The following is a 13,813-nucleotide window of genomic DNA, read 5'->3' as shown; positions in this document are numbered from 1 at the left end:
CTTTATCTGGTTTTAATAAGCTGCGGATTGGAGTAACTACACTACCCGCTGTGCTGAAGACCAGCTCTGATGGAGTACTGGTAGCACATATGCACAGATATTTCCGGCTAATCTTGCCATGAACGGAAACCTTTTGTCGTTCGTTTTCCACCAAGTCAGCGGGTCCTCTTCCCCATCAATGGCCATTTCCTGCAGGTACATGGTCATTTCTGCCTCCACCTTTTGCTCATCAGTGAGTAAATTAACGAAATTATAGTTTTTAAGTGGAAAATAGTATTTATGTAAAGACATATATTAAAATAAAAAGTGCACAACTCTTCTTAAGTGAAAGCTAAAAAAAAAATGTTTCACGTGTCGTGCAACCTACTGATAAAGCGCCGACGAGTCATTAGTTGGGTTAGTAAAATAACAAAATTTATAATTTTTCATATAATTTTTGAAAATTATATGAAATTATATAATCCCGCCCCACCCCACCGACGATATCATCGTCCATCGCGATGTTTTACTGTCAACATCGTCAACTGCCAATTTAGGGGACATCGCCCAACCCTAGAATGGACCATTTTTCTATTTTCATTAAAGTGAGAAAGACTAAAACTACAAACTAGTCATTGTTTTGTGTTTCGTCCTTGTCAGAGATGATGACATCTCAATAATTTCACAAAATTAGAACAGAAATCTATTTGTTTATTATTAAAGGAACATGCAGATTAATAAAACTACATTTAGAAAGAAAAAAAACTGGAAACACGCACCTCATGTTTACTCACATGTGTGGAAAAGAGGATGTGGGTGCGGAGCAGGACAGGTCAATTGAAAAATATTAAAGAATAGAGCGCAGAAAGATCAGATATGATGTAACCGGCTCTGTTGTTTTGTCGAGCTGCTCACTAGAAACGATGAGAGGGCGTAAACATCCTCATGATGTTGCAGTCAAGACGGAATCAATCTGGGATCAGGAACGCGGTGACCTGCGTAGCGGGACAATAGCAACTTCATACAGTCTGAGGCGGCGTTGCCACTGAAGCGGAAGAAATCCACACAAAGACACTCAACGCTAGGGAACCGCTTGTCCCGCTGTCAATTTCACAATCCACCTCGTGAACTTGACACTCGGCTTCCATAGGAAGGAATTGAAAACTATTCCTCACTCACATTCGCTCAACACACGCCAGTGAAACATACGACAAGAAAGCCAAACTGCTCGTGTTTTTAGCAACACGCATGTCTAGATGTAGAACACAGGCTAAATATCGAAAGTTATTCAAAAGCTTATCATCGATATCGTGGAGTTTTTTTATCATGATAAATATTGATATTGTTTTATCGCCCAGCCCTAGCTAGTTTATATCCTAAAATTGTTTGTGGTGTTCAGGGATGGAGGAGTGATGATTATTATTATTATTATTATAATCATCATCAAACCCAAACATTAACTTCTTTGAGTGTGTTTCTTTGTGTCCAGGTGAAGAGGAGTTACTCTCACGGGACGTACCGTGCTGGAGCCATGAGGCAGATCAGTCTTGTGGGTGCTGTAGATGAGGAGGTGGGCGATTATTTCCCAGAATTCCTATGTATGCTGGAGAAATCACCATTCCTGGAGGTGAGTTTATATCTGTCTGTCTCTCTCAAACACATACACAAACTTTTGTTGTGACAGCAGTGCATTGAGTAGTGTGTGTGTGTGTGTGTGTGTGTGTGTGTGTGTGTGTGTGTGTGTAGCGGACGTTGCCATGGGGATCGTTCTCCAGTCTGAAGCAGATGAGTCCAACAGACAGCGATGATGGTCCCATCATGTGGGTTCGGCCCGGAGAGCAAATGATCCCAGTGACAGACATGCCAAAGTCTCCATTCAAACGAAAACGGTACCAGCAGCAATCAGCACTCATGTGCCTCTCTGATGAACTCTCATTGGTGTTGCCTCAGTGCTGTAGATTCAGGAGCGCTGCAGGAATAACTGACTTAATCAATGGAAGAAAGCAAATACTCAAGATGTTAACAGAACCGAATGTCATTCAGTCTCTGTCGCCAAACCGATTGATAAACTTGGAGATTATTCAGGAAGCTTGCATCTCTCTCATCTGCTGCTGATCATGATAAATGTTTCTGATTTGTCCTTCCTGCAGGTCGACCAATGAGATTAAGAATCTGCAGTATCTGCCGCGAGCCAGCGAACCACGCGAGATGCTGTTTGAGGATCGGACCAGAGCTCATGCCGATCACATCGGTCAAGGGTTCGAACGACAAACCACTGCAGCTGTGGGAGTGCTGAAAGCTGTGCGCTGCGGTGAAGGGTGAACACACACACTCACACACACACAGACTTTGGAAGCAATATTGTTGAGGAACAATCTTTTTGGGTGATTTCCTTGACTGTGTATTGTGTGTGCTTGTGTCTCTCAGTCCTGATCCTCCTCGTATTACTAAAGACGTGATCTGTTTCCACGCAGCTGATTTCGCTGATGTGGTTCAGCGACTGCAACTCGACCTGTACGAGCCGCCGCTGTCTCAGGTGAGGTCATGTGACTGCTGGTCCAGGTGTTCAGGGTTCATACTGTGTGAAATACTTGAGTTTTGGCAGGTTGTTGACTGTTATAAACAATCTAAAATTCTTTATAATTTGAAATGGATATTATAAAGTCGTTATGTTTGTGGTGTCTCGTCAGCGCGGGAGTCCACTGTGGTGCCAAATAAATAATATCTGCATCTCTAAGTTTCAATGACAGCTGGCAGGAAGGGGAGAAATAAAATCTCTTTGTGGAGGAGAAATCATACATCTAAGTGTACAAAAAAAACATCAATGGATGTTACAATGTTCAGCACTAAGCCAAAGATTTAGTTAAAACTTGAATTTACTTTGGGAAAATGTACAATCAATATGTAATAACGCATGAATACTTTAAAAGTAGGGCAGAAAGTCATTGTATATTAAATATTTCAAATGTAGAGCTGAGTGCCTGTGCGATTTGCAATTGTATTAAATAAATGTACTACACAAACACTAAATGTTCACACAAACTCATCCGTCTCTGGAGTGTTCTGACTCTGAGTTTGCCATCAGTACCTCAGAGACGTAAAGTGCTACGAAATCACTTTATTTTCACGTAATTCAAAGCATTCTTGTAAAAACGTGACACAGGGGCACAGAAAAGGAGAAGATGGCATTTCCCCAAAATGATGAAATACAAATATCTTCGGTTTAACATTAAAAGGCTTGAGGGTTTAAAAGGACAAATGCTGCGTGAATGTAAAGAAATAAGAACTGAAATATTACAATGAAATGAACATGAATAATCATTCAATATTACATTACATTAATATAGAATTACAGTTTGCTCTTGAAATGAACTTCCATGTATGACAATTTGTTAAATAATATTGTATAATTTGTAGGTAAATATAGTTGAATCATTAGCTATGTATTGATATGTTGAAACATTTACCAATTTTAAAGATAAACACTAATTTATATTTCTGATGAATATTCTTCTTCCATGAACTCATTAAGTGAAAAACATGACTTGCAGAAACCTTGTTTGATGAGCAGTGTCACGTTCTTAAGTCCTTGTTTTTTCATAATTATTTTTTTATCCCCTTTTCTCCCAATGTTGGAAGGCAAAATTTCCCACTGCTTAGTAGGTCCTCGTGGTGGCGCGGTTACTCGCCTCAATCCGGGTGGCGGAGGTCGAATCGCAGTTGCGTCCGCTTCTGAGACCATCAATCCACGCATCTGATCACGTGACTCGTTGTGCATGACACCGCGGAGACTCACAGCATGTGGAGACTCATGCTACTCTCCACGATCCACACACAACTCACCACACGCCCCATTGAGAGAACCACTAATCACCACCACGAGGAGGTTACCCCATGTGACTCTACCCTCCCTAGCAACCGGCCCAATTTGGTTACCCCATGTGACTCTACCCTCCCTAGCAACCGGCCCAATTTGGTTACCCCATGTGACTCTACCCTCCCTAGCAACCGGGCCAATTTGGTTACCCCATGTGACTCTACCCTCCCTAGCAACCGGGACAATTTGGTTACCCCATGTGACTCTACCCTCCCTAGCAACCGGCCCAATTTGGTTGCTAAGGAGACCTGACTGGAGTCACTCAGCACACCCTGAATTCAAACTCACGACTCCAGGGGTGATCGTGTCAATACTCGCTGAGATACACAGACCCCCGTTTTAAGTCCTTGTTGAATGTTTGTCTCAGACTGGGTGTACAATTATCCCTTGCATATTTTGTCAAAACAGCTGAAATGACTCTGAATATTAATAATAACATACTATTCTTGAAATGGGTCTGATATTTGCAGTCACATCTTACACTGGTGTGGGGAAAGAATCCGATCACATTAAATGTATTTCTGTTAGAGGTCAGATTACACATGCATCTCATTTCTTGTCACAGAAAAACTTGTTTTTCAAAGCATTTTTCTTTTGGCCTGTATTCATATAGCTGGGGACAAAATATCCTTTTTTGACATTATTTGAAGTGGAAAAACACACACACAACCACACAAACATTCTTTAAAAATAGCCAAATCTATTTGATATTTCTTTACATTTTCCACATGATAATGAGTAACTATAGTAACCAGGATTTGTTCCCCCAATGGTAATTCGTGCCCTATAGAAAACTGGTGTTGCTGTAATGCAAGACTTTGGTTTTAATCGTATTAATTTCTTTAAACACAAATAAATTCTTGAAACTTACATTTTTATAGATTGGGCAATGTTTGAAATCACAGAGGATACTTTTTTTTATCATTGCATTTTTGTCAATGAACATTTACAATTGGATAATTTTTTTAAGCTTTGAGGTGCTTGAAAAAGACAATTAAGGTACCTTGAAAATGGTTGAATTTCACTCTTAAAAAGCTGTACGAACCCTGCGTGCTGCACCAGAGTGTGAGCCTCGCTAATGCACATCATGGCATTCCTTATTTGCTGCATTTTGCGCTACACAAATTAATTTGTTAATATTTGTCAACTATTGCAGTAGTGAGATGAACTGAGACATGATCACAAATTAGCAAGCAATGCCTTTTATCTTCAAACTTAGTCACGTTTACCCAATAGAAAGTGTGTTCACACTGATCCAAACTCAAACTTCTTTCAGTTCAACCAAAAGTGAATTTGGTCAAAGACCCCAAGTTCTGCATTCACATTGTGCATATGAAGTATATTTTTCCCATTTGAGTTGTGATTGAGTTTTGGATAAAATTGTGCAATCAATTTAAATGTCAAATGTACAGTGGCAAGTAAAAGTATGTGAACCCTTTGGAATTACCGGCATTTATGTACAAATTTGTCTTAAAGTGTTGTTAGATCTTCAAGTTTCACTAATGAACAAACACAATCTATTTGAAATAATTACACACAAATTATTGCATTGTTCTGGTACATAATTAATAATTCATTCACGCATTGGAAAAAGTATGTGAACCCCTAGGCTAATGACATCAACAAAATGCATTCAGGAGTTGGAAAACCTGGCATCCAATTAATGAAACGAGATTGTAGGTGTGTGTTAGAAATATTTTGACTTATAAAAAGCACTCAAACATTTTGAGTTTGCTATTCACAAGAAGCATCTGCTGACTTGGACCATGCCTCGCCGAAAAGAGATCCGATGCAGAGTCAAGAATTGTTGCTTTGCATAAAGCTGGAAAGGGTTACAAAGTTATCTTGAAGAGTTCAGATATTCATCTGTCCCCAGTTAGACAAATAACACACTTTTGCTTCACTGTGCTATTGTTGATTGTGTGTGTTTTGTTGTTTTTTTTACAAATTGGCAGATTCACTACCTACACCAAGGACTGAATGAGCCAGTGACGGCTCCGTAACATCCAGTCTAAAAATCGGACAAAAGTGAGGCAATGCCCAACTTGCCGCTGCACAAATGTCCTGGACTGAAATGCCTTTAAACAGCACCCATGATATAGCCATGCCTCTGATTGAATGGGCTCTTGAGCCCTCTGAAGTTCACAACCCCAGACTATTATAACAGTATAATAGCCTCTACAACCCAATGAGTACAAATGTAGAGTACGATCTGGACACAAACAGTGAAGTTAGAGGTTTGACACTGTTCAAACGTCTTGTACCCCTCATAAATCTGCAAACAAGCGGATGTTGACCCATTTTATTCCAGATAATCCCCAAATTACAAGCTAATATGTCAGCGATATAACCCTTGATGGTAGAAAAGGCCCTGCCTTTATATAAAAGTTCCTGCAGAAAACAAAAAAATGGAACAGTGTGTCTGTTTGCCCACCACTGCTCAAACAGCCCATTTCCGATCATACACGGAGCACGTTGAAGCAGCTCTCGCCCCCTGAATGGTTTCAATCACCCTAGGGGGTAAACCTGTGACACTCAAATTTAGCCTCTCATGGGCCAGGCCCAAAGAGCTACTCAGTCTGGGGCGGGGTAAAATATTTCTGTGCTTGCGACAGGAGATCCCTGCACAACAGGAGCTGCCAAGGATGGGCACACAAAAGTTGAATTATCTACGCAAGCCACAGTTTTTCTCTGGCAATCAGTGTGACTGAGTGACCATATTCTCTTTGTCTTTTTAAAGTTGGAATAATCCGACTCAGTGGAAGAAACGCATAAAGTTGCACATTTTGGCCAAGGATGGTTTCGCGCCAGATATAATAACGGCGGGCAATGAACATTTGTGCAACGCGAAGAGATCTACGGCAGCTCGTCTGTATCTGTCCCACAGCTGACTCGCCACCTGAGGGTTAAGTCTCCATTCTCCATAAAGAGGATTCCCTCTGGACAGGAGATCTGCCCCCGTATTCATCGCTCCCAGAACATGCATCGCCCGTAATGAGAGAAACAGGCACCGCTCCATACGATCAGCATTCTGTAGCCGCAGATCTCTGCATCTGGCTTTCCCACATAAATTTTTTGGCCCATCTCCATCAACGGTCTGATATGCTGTGAGGAGCAAGGTGGCGTTAAGAGCTCTTACAGCTAGGACTGAAGGTCGGTAGATCTTTTGGTAAATGGAGACAATCTCCGTCTGTCCCTACAATGGAGTGGGAGCAGATGAAAAAACTGCCCAACGATCAGGGTGAAAGTGATTTGCCACCGATGCCTCAACTAGAGAGGGGCTCTAGTCTCCATATCCTCCAATTTGTGCACATCCAGCCTAGAGAAACCTTTAACAGGCACTCTGTGCTTAAAAGGCTCGTCCCAAAACTGACTCTAACTGAGACTGCTGGAATACAGTGTTTGACCGGGGCTGCACGAGACACAGACAGTTGCCACCCTACAGATCCCTCTCTGTACCCTGGCCAGTCAAGGAGAGCTTGGCTGCCACCCTCTTACACATTTCAATAAGGTCAAGGTCTCCTTGGACAGGATGGGGCAAAGTGCCCATCGTGCTACCTGGGAAGGAGGAGAGCAGGGAGAATGGCATCCGTCTTCATCCTCCTTGCCATCGTCCTTCAAAAGACAATCATCAGTGTCATTTTCCTCTTCTCTGTCCCCTGCCAAAGGGGCTTATTCAAAGAGGGGAGCAAGAAAAGGGGGACTTCGTCCATGAGATCGCCCCAGTTATGCTGTCCTTGCAGCTGGAGTGGGTGGGTCTTTCTCCACTGGCGGTGGATAAAAATAGGTATCCAAAAAGGGAACAATACGGGCAACACTCTGTATTAGCGAGTGCGGCCTGTGTATGCCTGACCCCAGACAGGCGAAACACAATGGGTGGGAATCCTTCGGCAAGATCTTAGATCCACAAGTGCATGAATGGGAGGGATCCTTCCTCTTCACTCCACCGCTCTGTGAACTCTCAATTGCCATGACCAAACCCTGTGAATGTTTAATGGGATGTGCTAAAGAAACTAAAGATTATAATGGTTTGTGTGTTGTTAGTTTAAGCACATTGTTTGTCTATACATGTGACTTTGACGAAGATGAGATTTTATGATTTATGATGACACATTTTATGATAAATTAATGCAGAAAACCAGTTAATTCCACATGGTTTACATAGTTTTTCTTGCCACTGTATATGCTGTAGTGTAAATGTGTTTTTCTGTCTGTCTCTCTCTAGTGTGTGCAGTGGGTGGACGATGCGAAACTCAATCAGTTGAGGCGCGAGGGAATCCGTTACGCTCGTATCCAGCTCTACGATAACGACATCTACTTCATTCCTCGGAACGTTGTTCATCAGTTCAAGAGCGTGTCGGCCGTGTGCAGCCTCGCCTGGCATGTGCGTTTGAAACAGTATTACCAGAATGGCAAGGAAGAGGCACGTGAAGAAGATGGCGGTCGGATGAAGCACATCAAGCAGGAGACGCTGAGTGAGAACATTGACTTCAGACCCTCGGGAGAGACCCCTGATATACCGCAGATAAAGGTGGAGTGGGCGGAGCCACCAGCCGAGAAATCGCCCAAAGCTCTGCCCAGCAACAGCAGCTTGACTTCGCCTCCTGCCACCTCAGCTGATGGGCAACCCAAAGTGCAGCACGAATCAGAACGTCAAAGCGCTGTGTCACACCTCCCCACTGCTACACCCAATGCTTCACGCAGCTCAATAGTCAGCCCGCACACACCCAAACACTCAAACACATCAACGCCCACTAAACAGACACACACCTCAACACCTACCAAGCAGACACACGCCTCTACTACTACCAAGACAACACACATGTCAACGCCAACCAAACACACATACATGTCAATGCCAACCAAACACACACACACCTCCAAATACTTGCAATCTTCCTCTGTCCCAAAACCGGGACAAGCCCCCTCATTACCAAACAAACCCACCCACTCGATTAACACAACCAAACCAACCCACTCAACTAACCTAACCAAACACACCCACTCGACTAACCTAACCAAACACACCCACTCGACTAATCCAACCAAACCAACCCACTCTACTAACTCAAGCAAAGCAACACACACTATGAAAACAGGGAAATATACACACTCCACATTAATAACCAAACCCAGTCCCAAACTGAGCTCTGGACTGTCAATCAGCTGGACTGCTCCGCCCCTGGCCCCACCCCCTCTGAGGCCAGACCGCCCACAAGACTCTCTTTACCCAAAGGCTGTCAGACACCCGCATAAAACACACAAAGACTTTTTATACTGATTTGTACAGAGCAGCTTTTAAATGGCCCTTTTAATCTCATTTATTTCTGCTTTTGTTTTTAATCTAAAAAGAGAGACCCCATAAGTTCAGTAAGACAGCTGTTCAATCTGTCTGTCTCTCTCTCTCTCTCTCTCTGTGTCTGTCTCTCTCGGTTTCTGCACTGCAAAAAAAAAAGAAAAAAAAATCATTTTGTTAAACAGTATTTTTGTCTTGTTTCCTAAAAACAAAGTACATTTATTAGAGAAGCAGAATTGCTTAAAATCCTTATTTTCAGAGAATATATCTTGAACGTTTTTTCCCTCTTGTTTTAAGATCAAACCTCATGGTAGATTTATGCTTAAAACAACTGAACAGTATGCCAGTGGAGTTGGACAATAACGTGATTCTGATATTTATTGAGCAATCCAACAAACAAGTAAATAAATTAGGAAAAAACAGGAATGTCACTAAAAACCTCGTGTGTTGAACTACCTTCTGAAGACATGGATTTAGGATCTTGTTTAGAAACAGCCGAAGCTGCTGTTTCTCCATTTCTAAAGCCGGCTGTACGCTAGCTGAATTTTCCAATGATCTTCAGGTGTTAGCTTCATTAAGTTAATCGCCGACAGAGGGAGACCGAGCCCCCATTAGCATCTCTCAGTGGGAAGGGTCAATCACTTGACCGTCGGGACTTCCTGCCGACTTAATGGAAATGTACTTTTTATTCACCAGCCCAAGTGATCAGGTGATCAAGGTATCAGCCAATCAACTTTTTTTACCAGCCCCTTTTTTAAATTACATTTTACAGACATGAGACAAATAAACACGTGTAAGCATGTTAAAAATGTAACAAAGAATTGAATTTTTATTATTTATGAATATTTAATAGCTATATAGTCTTATTTTTCAGATTATTCACTTACTAGAAGAAAAAGTCAATTTGTATTTGAACTACATCACTGCTGTCATATGAACGAGTCTCTTGAGGCTTAAGCACATGTAACACAGAAACAGTTCTTGGTTTACTTGGAGTGAATAAATTAATGTAGTCCACTCCAACTGATTCAGAAGTCTTTTTGATTCACTAAAAAGTGCCGGTTTAAGGGAATCAATGGATTGGATATCGGTCTACTGGTAGTGCTTTGACTCCTCTCGAGCTGTAGATACAGTAGCAATGAGAGTTGCTGGAAACACTTTAATATGCCGATGGCATGAACGCTCATTGCTTTCATCAAGATTTACTGCTAACGGAACATGTCAAGCAGTGGCGGCCCGTGCATTTAAGTCTTGGCCTTCAGTGCGTTTTATGGCATTAAGAAAACACAGTTTCACATTAAATAAGATGGCGTATGCCCATCATACATTACGTGGCAGTCAACTAATAATACCAATTGGCATTTTAAAAACACATCCACACATGAAATCCAGAACCAAGGTCTAATACCAAGAAAAATCTCTGATAATATTTGCAATTTAAATTTTGCTTGTAGTAATTTTGTTTTGTCAGGAAAACTTGATCCGACGCTGAATGCTCCAGCAGCCTAATTTACACTTTGAAAACTCCCGATGTTGCTATGACAACGCAAAAAGCACTTACCAGTTTACTTAAAAGAAAAAGTGAAAATCAGATCTCCTTTCCTGTTTAATTAATCACACGGTCATGCAGAACATCTCGTGTCCATAAGGATCTCTTTCTCAACGGCGATAGCGGCAATGATGACGATCTCGCGCTCTTGAATTACGTCACTTAAAGCGTGATTGCGTCACTCAAGGCCAGCTAGAAGGCCTCGACCAGGACACATGCTAAAGAACACACCCACAAGAACAAATAAATCAATCTGATTGGCTGATGAATCTGACGTTGGATGCTCTTTCATTTGCACTGTTGAGGGATTCTGTGGCAGTCTGAAGGTTTGGCGGGTTGCAGCTCAGACTCACGCGCTGCTTCGGATTCGGGCATGTGATTTGTGAAACAGTTATCACACTTTGCTTGTAAGCATCGAGGAATAAATTCTGATTGGATAAACTTTTAGTGTTTTTCTATTGTTTGAAGATGAAATAAGAGTGGAAAGCGATTGAGAATGAAAAATATTTATTTATTAGGCTTTGCTGACCCTGAGAAATCATCGCTGATGGCGAGTGATGCAGAAGAAATCCGCTCACCACGACAGAGAGCTGCCATGTATTGTCTGTTAGCTTTCAGTACATGAGCAATGCTATCATCTTAAATATGTGCGATTACAATTGGAAAGATGCCAAGTAAAAACAGTGTTGATCTATTCAACTTTTAATGATTCAAGCACTGAATCCACCTTTGCTCATCTCAGCATTGTAAGAGCTGTGGATGTAAACACATGTGACCTCAATGACTGTAGGCCTGCAGAGCCCCCTTGTGGACAAAACTGATACTTGTCTAATTATTTTACAAGCTAACATGAAATGAAAGCAGCCAAAGTGGCGTGTGACACCGGCCAAATAGAAAGTGTACCTGCATTAGGTGCTTGCTGGGTGTTAATTTCGGACTCTTGCTTCAAGCACTGAAAACCTCATCAGTTGTTTGAAAAAATCATTGTCACATAGAAGAACTGACGCGATGACGTGCTGATCTGAACTTTGTTTTTTATTACACTCAGATGCATATCATCTCAAACATTGATTAAAATCCATATTGATTCTGTTATTCTGCAGAAATAATGCAAAAGCAAAAATACCCTTGACGGACATTTTACAGTTTTGGTGCATTTTAAAATTTAACCTTGTGAAAGTCAAACGAACCATGAAGAAAATGCCAGATTGTACTATTTTAACCTGTTTCGGAACAAGCAAGCAACAGGTCTGAAAATGCCTCAAATCACTCTATTGCAGTTTCACCCGTGTTATTATTTTGTCAGAGATATATATTGTTGCGATGAGTCCTTATGTGTGTCACTCCTTCACCCTTTTTATCAGCAAGTGTGTCATACGTCTGACTGTAGAGAGATCTAATCATGTGTGACTCCCTCGGCTAAAACGAGTTGTTTTGAGTCTGTTAGCGTAGCGCCAGTTCAGTGTGTGTGAGAGATATTGAGCGTTTGTGATTATCTGCGTCTGTTGCGACTCTCAGCAGTGATCTGCAGAAGTATATTTCAGCTGTAATGTTGTAGTAATCTGCTCCGAGAGAGACGACACTGATGTTTTCACTGACAGACAGAAACTCAGACGGTCGGTTGTAAATGTGTGATGTCACTGTAAGCGTCGCCACGCTCCAATCAGATTCAAGGACCAGAACTATCTGTTGTATAAATAAACTATGAAATAATATTCCCTAAATACAAAGTCTTACACAAGTTTACCCTTATGTATATTGTATATATTTCTCCTGGAGAACAAGACAAAAGTACTGATTAATGTTTTTGCAGTGTTGTCAACATGGTAAATGTATGTGGTAACACATTCCTCAGTGCCTGTCCCAAACTGTGAACTATTGAAGCACTTCGGTTCAGCTGCACACTGAGAATATACCACAAATACAAACAGCTCCTTGAATAATATATTTTCTGTTGTAGCTTTAGTGGGATTAGAGCTGACATGGACATATATATTTTTTTGTAAAATGACATAGAATTGTTTTCCATAGAGCTTATTTATATCAAGGGTTTCTTTGGTTTTGTCAGACCTGTAGTGTACATAACGATTTTTCTAAAGCAAATGTGTAGTGTGATTTATACTGAAATAAGGACCTCCTAATAAAAGGGTCTGTTTGTTGGATGTGTGTGTGTGTGTGTGTGTGTGTGTGTGTGTGTGTGTGTGTGTGTGGTGTGTGTGTGTGTGTGTGTGTGTGTGTGTCGTCCACTGAAGCATGAGTTCACTAAAGTGTGACTGATAAATATGTATTTTTACTGTGACTCTTTAATGAACATCCATTTCAATAGTAAATTTGATCCTTTTATCCAAAGTGATTTGCATTGCATTGAAGATTTACATTTAACATTATGTAATAAACCACATGAGTTGAGAGACTGCATACAAACACACGTTATAAAGCTCAATGAGAGTAGCAGTATACTGTAACAGATGAAGATGAGCTGCTCCAGTCGCGCGCGCAGTGTCATGAGCCCATCATCATCATCAGCCGCGGGTCAAACCCCGCCCGACATCAGGATCCAGACGAGCGGAATAATCCAGAAGCAGCTTCAGCACGTGCTGACGTCACAATCAGTCATTATCAATAGAGAAGAACCGTTTCAGTCTCGTGTGTACAAAGATAAAGAGATCCTTAAATTCATCTTTCATTCGCTCCTGAGCATGCGCCGTGTTTTCTGCAGCTGTCAATCAAACTGATTCTGTTTCCGGATTTAGCCGTTTTTACCGGAAACTGAGCATATTAATCGATGATCTAATAATGATTATCATCGGATATTTGAACTTGACCAACATGATGATGATGATTACAGGCAGTGTCCGTAAATAAAGACTTTAAGATCATGATTCGACAGACATTATTCACATCTTCCTTGTCAAATACGATTATCTGTCAGTCTCACGCTAAACATCATTAATACATCTCTGTTAAATGACCGTTGTACCGTGTTAGTGACTTTAGTGTCATTGTTATTTAACGTTTCGCCTTAAAAGGGATCGTCCGGTGAATTCAGCTGCGCGTTTATTCCGTGTGTGTCGGTAACCGAGATCTTAAAGCTGTTTGTAATTCTACAGTG

The 13,813-nt window shown here is 41.4% G+C and overlaps 2 protein-coding genes across 2 annotated transcripts in view; both read left to right on the top strand.

The window, feature by feature from the left end:
* LOC127637213 (lysine-specific demethylase RSBN1L-like) overlaps positions 1 to 12,914 on the top strand; it is a 35,784-nt gene extending 22,870 nt beyond the window's left edge. The window contains exons 4-8 of the mRNA XM_052118164.1: positions 1,469 to 1,606; positions 1,726 to 1,868; positions 2,130 to 2,297; positions 2,407 to 2,515; positions 8,082 to 12,914. Coding sequence (XP_051974124.1) covers positions 1,469 to 1,606; positions 1,726 to 1,868; positions 2,130 to 2,297; positions 2,407 to 2,515; positions 8,082 to 9,137 — 1,614 coding nt within the window. The 3' untranslated portion in view covers positions 9,138 to 12,914. The remainder of the gene's footprint in view (positions 1 to 1,468; positions 1,607 to 1,725; positions 1,869 to 2,129; positions 2,298 to 2,406; positions 2,516 to 8,081) is intronic.
* Positions 12,915 to 12,962: 48 nt separating this feature from the next.
* LOC127637214 (protein PHTF2-like) overlaps positions 12,963 to 13,813 on the top strand; it is a 46,303-nt gene continuing 45,452 nt past the window's right edge. Inside the window, 1 exon segment of the mRNA XM_052118165.1 lies at positions 12,963 to 13,813. This exon segment is cut by the window's right edge and continues 129 nt beyond it. The gene's annotated coding sequence lies outside the window, so the exon portion shown is untranslated.

Source organism: Xyrauchen texanus, chromosome 45 (genome assembly GCF_025860055.1).
Source record: "Xyrauchen texanus isolate HMW12.3.18 chromosome 45, RBS_HiC_50CHRs, whole genome shotgun sequence".
Lineage (NCBI taxonomy): Eukaryota > Metazoa > Chordata > Actinopteri > Cypriniformes > Catostomidae > Xyrauchen > Xyrauchen texanus.
The sequence above is the reverse complement of the archived record's forward strand: the minus strand, read 5'-3'. Positions and strand labels throughout refer to the sequence as shown.